Source organism: Athene cunicularia, unplaced genomic scaffold (assembly GCF_003259725.1).
Source record: "Athene cunicularia isolate RWA unplaced genomic scaffold, athCun1 SCF_12, whole genome shotgun sequence".
Taxonomy (NCBI): Eukaryota; Metazoa; Chordata; class Aves; order Strigiformes; family Strigidae; genus Athene; species Athene cunicularia.
The window spans coordinates 11,826-17,995 of record NW_020799178.1 but is presented as its reverse complement, the minus strand read 5'-3'; the positions used below and the strand labels follow the sequence as shown (position 1 = coordinate 17,995).

The following is a 6,170-nucleotide window of genomic DNA, read 5'->3' as shown; positions in this document are numbered from 1 at the left end:
TAGAAATAACACATCACAGCTGGGGGCTGGAGTTGTTCCTTTATGCTCATTTGATACCTAAATCCAGCCTGGTTTAAGCCACCCTGGAGAAGCTGCAGTAGGCTGATGCTGAAACCTTGCGTCTGGTTCTGGACTTGCGCAGGGTCAGAGGGGTTCAGAGCAGAGAGGGGAGCTGATGGACTTCAGCCTGTGGTTTCTGTGTACAGAAGAGCGAGCATTTGAACTTGCTTCAGCAGACTGTACCAAATGCACTTTAGATCCCTGTTACAACTCTTCTGCCGCAGTTTTCCCAAACTTCTGTCGTGAACTCCACGCTGCTGTGCAAGTGTCTCTAGTGCGTGCTCTCACTCTTCTTCAGGAGAGAGCCGTGGGCAGTGGAGGAGATGGTATGGCAGGAGCTGCTTTTTTCAAGCTACAACTTGAGAACGTGAATGGGAAGTTGTTTTGGGTTTGCACTGTTATGTTCAGTATGGTCCTGAGGTGCAGGTGCTGGGTTCGGGGTCTCAGACCGGCTCCCCAGAAAGAGCCTTTCCTGTGCCATGGAGAGGAAGAGTCTCAAAGAATAGAGCTGCAGTCGCTAGTGCTTGTCTCCGAGCTGTTTCTATTCTCAACCCCTGAATATGGGAAAGAACCTGCTTCTTCCCGTCAGTCAGGGCAAACAGACTTTGCTCTGAGGTGGTTTTAATTGCTTTCCTTGTTCTAATGATGGAACGGTAGAGCCTTCCATCTCTGCTTGCACAGTGCCATGACTGTCCACGCTTTGGTTTCCGTTCCTCAGGCACTGCTTCTGCTCCCTCTGAGGCTGTGGTCATGGCTAAATTGCCTCCTTACAGCACACCTTTTTCTCTGAAGTCTCTTATTTTTCATGTCATCTTAAAAACACCGCTGCAGGAGTCACGCTGCCCTCCTCTTCCTGCCAGGTCGCATTCCAACCTTAGTGAAGGTTATTTCTTCAACATTATTTCTGTCCTCTCTATTTTTTTTTTTTTTTTTTTTTTTTTACGTTTTCTCTCAAGGGTGTAAAGTTTTATTCTGCGCTGCAAATGGGCTGCAGACTGAGATGAAAAGAGGGGAGTTTCAATCGAAATGCATAAGCCAGAAAAGAAAGGAGAAATTGAAAGTGTTAAACAGTGAAAGTAAAGAGGCAGATTTTTAGTTAACAACCCCTAAATGGTTTGTGTAAAAGCTCGGAAAACACTGTTACTTATGGGTGGAAAAAAGCCACAGTTCCTGTCCTTAAAATGTCAGTTTAGCATCATGGACACCTTTACAGAAAACACTATTCTCCTCTAAGCTTTTCTTCCAAACCAACAGGTTTCCCCATCAGGCTGGTGGTGCTGCAGTAGATGCAATTATTCCTGCCTGGTGAAGGTGACTGTTCCGGGTCTTGGTCTTCTCTTTCATTTTACTGTCCTGTGTCCACAGCAGGGGTAAATGTGCTTATGAAGAGGAAGGTCAAGGTTGCAGGTGTCAAGCTAGAGCCTGAATTTGGGTCACCTTTCTTACCCCCGATCCCCTGTGGCTTTTGGCCAAGGCAGCTGCTCTGCTTTGGCCACAGTCCCAGATCTTTAGGTGCCTCATGTTCCCAAGGCACCTGTGGGAGTCAGGGCAGCCTAAATTCCCACGCAGGCACCTGATGCCTTCAGAGGATTCAGCTCTGTGTGCCTCGGGAAGCTCTACCTGTATGCCTGGTCTGCCCAGGCTTATTCTCCATGGAAAGAAAATGAGCTTGTCTTTTCTCCACAGCTTGAGTTGTCCTTGACTGTCCTTGAGCACTTTGAGCCTGTTTGGCCCTTCTGGGAAAGGGATCGTATTCCTCAGATGAAGCATAACGCTACTTCACGTTTTCTGTGCTCCCTTTACAAATGACAGCCTGGAGCTTTGAACCTTGTTATTAATGATAAAACCCAGTGATTAAAGGCAGCAAGTTTTATTATTATTTAATCAGGACACTCGCTCAGTGCTCTCGGTGAGATGAGATGTTGCAGGAACCAATAGAGAGCTAAGCTCAACAGTGACGCTTCTCCTTTGCCTGTCTGTGACTTTACTTTTTGACTAAGTTGCAGATCTTACATCTTTTATGAGGGTGAGGAAAGGATACAAACAGTTTAGCAACTGGTTTCTATTGTCTGTCTGCTGAGGAAGTGTCTTTTCTGTGGCAAGATGGATGATGATGCCTGGACTCTTTTGATCCTCTGCAAAGGGATTAATCTCATTCTTTAGTTCTCCTTGCTAGGGATGAAGGCAAGGATGGAGTTAAAGAGTGTGATGGGGGGTAAATAAGCTCCTGAACTCCATTCTCCTGACTGAGCAGGAATCCAGTTAAGGTTATCTGACAATAAAAACGATCCTATGCTGTCCTGGTTGTGTTTGGGTCCTTTTCCTGACAGCCATGTCTGCGTTACAGAAGAGAATAATTTGCCTTCAGTTCTCTTCTTGGCGGCTTTTCTTGATAGAGTAGCTAAGATAAAAGCTGGGCCAAAATAATGTTCCCTTAGACATCTTAATCTTAGAGTGGCGAGAAGCCCTGAGTGGGATCAGTGCCGTCACTACTCCAGTGGAGCTGCAGCTCCCAGCTCAGATCTCCAGCAATTACTGGGTCCTTCCTCTTACTGCGAGCAATATCAAATCCATGGCACTTGTCTCCATGTGGAAGGACAGCAGCAAGTGCATGCCTCTAATTCAGCACAGGCTCAGTTCTGGATATTAAAGCAATGGCATTGCCCCTGAATAGGTACGAATGTTATTTCTATTAAGTAGTGGTTTAATTTCCAGCTTGGCCTTTACCAACACAAGGAGTGACCCTTCATCACAGTCTTCCTCTGAGCAGTGGGGTTCCTCTGGTTGGATATGACTCAGCTGGGAGAAGCACCTCTAACTTTTGACCCTATGGAAATAATCCTGGGGAGAAAATGAACGGTTCCTCAGTAAATTGAAGCCCACATGGCCCTTGCTAACTTGGAGGACCTGCAGCCACTGAATCTTTGTTAAGGTACAATCATTTGAAAGTCCTAAAAGTGTGTCCTGATGCCGGAGATAGCTTTGCAGAAAGGATGATGGTGTGTGGAGGTCAAGTCCAAATTAGCTAACGCTGGAGAGGAGGAGGAGGCTGCAGGGGCCTGCACACCCCCGTCCCCTGGGCAGGGCATTCAGCGGGTCTGCCGGGGGTGTCCGACCCCAGCTTCTGCCTCCCCCTGTGGCCACAGCACGGCTTCCCCAGCCCCACGCGGGAGCCTCGGTTCCTGGCAGCACCCAGGCTGCTGGCACAACTCGCCTCCTGCCCACCCCCTGGGGTTCCCTGGCCTCGCGATCCATGCAGAACCTTGCGGGGAGGGCAGAGGGCTGACCTTCAGTAGGGAGAGCCGCGAGCTGTCGAGCAGGAGGGTGATGGGTTTCTGGTTACAGGGGGACCTGCGGGCTCCGACCCATGGCTGCTCACTACAGCACGTCGCGCGTCATGGGGGGCACAGGTGCCCCCCAGGGGCCCATCCCTGGATCGTCAGCATCCAGGACCCCTGGCAAGCAGGCACGGGGCATGTGTGCAGAAGGTCGCTCATCAGGGCAGAGCGGGTTCTGACAGCAGCACACTGCTTCCTCGAGGCCAGGGAAGGAGGGCCAAGAACGGGGATATCCCCCAGCACTCGCGGGTCCCCCTTCTGCAGCACCACGTGCTACTCCCGTCCCCTTTCCCTGCCGTACACCCAGTGCCCGGGCACTGCAGAGCCCGGCTGAGAGGTTGCTCAGGAGAGAGCTGGGCTCCTGCCATGGCTTCCTATAGCCTCCAGCTCGACACGCCTCGAGCCCAAGGCACACAGGGGCAGTCTGAGCCTCCGTAGCGCTGCTTTCCTCTGCCCCGTGTGAAGCAGAGGGCAGTGACCTGGTGGGCTGCAGCAGCACGTGGCTGGGCTCCCTCTGAGCCCCCTCCCCATCTGCCTTCCAGGCACGTTGCCATGTGGAACGTGGTGGTTGGGGCCACCCACTTCACTCAGCCGGGCCCAGAGACCCATGTTCGCGGCACTAAGCGGCTGCTGGTTCACCCACGCTACAGCAACGTCACCAAGAGGAACGACGTTGCGCTGCTGCAGTTGGACCACCCTGTGCAGTGCGGCTGCTACGTCCAGCTCGCCTGCGTGCACGACAGATGTCTGCGACTGTCGGAGCTGACGACGTGCTACGTCAGCAGCTGGGGGGCCACGACGGCGAGAGGTGATTTCCCAAAGAGTCTTCACATCCCGAGTGCGAGCTCAGCACACGGGGAGGCGGGCTGGGCTTCCTGACAGCAGAGGCGAGAGCCAGAGCCCGCCTGCGGGGATGTGTGCCCGTAGAGAGATGGGCTTGGCCCAGCGCCCATGGCAAGAGTGCAGGGCAACGCCGGGACAGCGCCTGTCAGGCTACAAAGCCAAACCCCAGGGAAGGGTGGGGTTCACCCAGACAGGACGGGAGACCTGGCAACCTGCTGCCGGGCATGAATTCCTTTCCGTGCTCGCAGCCGCAGGACCAACAGACGTCCCGCAGGAGGCCCAGGTCCGCCTCATCGAGCTCAACCTCTGCAACAGCAGCCGGTGGTACTGCGGAGCCGTCCACCCCCAAAACCTCTGCGCTGGCTACCCGGAGGGCGGCATCAACATCTGCCAGATAGGAGCCTGCGACAAGGCAGCGCCCAGTGGCACCGGTAGAGCCCTACAGCCGCCCAGACACACCCCAGCACAGGCTTTGCCTGGCCAGTCGCCCTCCCACCACCGCTGGGTCCCCACCGCTGCTGGGGCTGCCCTTCCCCAGCTGCAGGTCCTGGCCCAGGGCCCCACTTGTCCCGAGGCCCGAGACTCTGCCCAGAAAGCCCACCCAGTGCTCCTGGCAGCACCGAGGTCCAGCTCCCAGCCCTGGATAATCCCTCTTGCAGGGGGACAGAGGTGGTCCTCTCGTCTGCAAAGACAAGAGTGCTGACTACTTCTGGCTCACTGGGGTGACCAGCTGGGGGAGAGGCTGCGCCAGAGGGAAACGGCGCGGAATCTACACCTCCACTCAGCACTACTACCAATGGATCCTGCAACAGATGGGATTGTATTCGACACCAAGGGCTGCTCCAACATCATGGGCATGGAGTCCTTCTCTCACCGCTTCAGCTCCTTTTCAGAGGCCCAGCCCAACACCAGCACAGTCGGGCTGGTTTAGCTCCTGCCCCTTTCCCCTCCAGAAGCTGCTGCAGATCCTAAAAGCAAAAAGGGCTTGAGCAGCAGGAGGAAGAGGATCCAGCGCAGGCGGAAGTGGACCAGAGCCATCTCCTGTTGGGACGCTCACTGCCTGCGGACCCAAAGGCAGCCTCCGTGTCAAAGGCCTGCTCGGTCCTGCCCACGCTCCTCTGAGCGCACACAAACGCTCAGGCTGACTTAGTTCTTGAAATAAAGTTGCCAAGTTTCCCAGCTAACCACGCTGCAGTCCAATTCAGTCTCCTCTGCAAGGCCAGGACGTCCATGCCTGGCACCTGCAGGATGAGGCTGCAGGCAGCCATGTCGGGCCCAAGGGGAAAGAGTCCCTCCAAAGGGCTGAACCCAGGCTGTTCACAGAGGGAGGTGCTCAGAGCCACCCGGCACAGAGAAGACGGGCACATCGGGGCCACAGAGGGGATAGGAAAAATCAGTGTGACACGCAAAGAGCTCTGGGGAAAGTGCACACACCCACACACCCTGAGTGCGCACACACTCACACACACACACACACGCACACGCACACACGCAGAAGAAGCGTGTGCACATGCAGGTTGCAGCCGCCCACAAGCCCCGCATGCATGCTTGCCAGCAGAGCAGTTTAGCTGAGGGAGCAGAGCAAAGGATCCTCCTGTCGCTGACCCCTTGACAGTCTGCAGCTGCTTTCCATCCCTCATCGCCACCCAGACTGAGAAGGCTGAAGGGGTTCAGTTCTCCTGGAGTCAGGGCCGGATAACGGGCACTTGTCACCGCACACCTGCACTTCGGACTTGTCCTCATCTGACTGACACCACCACTGCTGTGTAACACAACGCAACACCCAAAGTCTCTCCTAACACGCGATAACCACGCCTAGAGGGCGCAGCTCATGAAACAGCAGGGCCAGACCTGAAACAGAGCTCTGCACAGGGCTGGGGGAACGGGGAGGAAGATGCCGTGCTGGAAGCACTGGGCTCCTGAAGCTAA

General features: G+C 54.7%; 1 protein-coding gene across 1 annotated transcript in view; it reads left to right on the top strand.

Annotated features, from left to right (window-relative positions):
• Positions 1-2,714: 2,714 nt before the first annotated feature.
• The window catches only part of LOC113490528, a 6,861-nt gene continuing 3,405 nt past the window's right edge, over positions 2,715-6,170 (top strand). Inside the window, 6 exon segments of the mRNA XM_026867056.1 lie at positions 2,715-2,734; positions 3,406-3,473; positions 3,476-3,614; positions 3,941-4,206; positions 4,490-4,641; positions 4,901-5,202. Of these exon segments, the coding sequence (XP_026722857.1) occupies positions 2,715-2,734; positions 3,406-3,473; positions 3,476-3,614; positions 3,941-4,206; positions 4,490-4,641; positions 4,901-5,202 (947 nt within the window).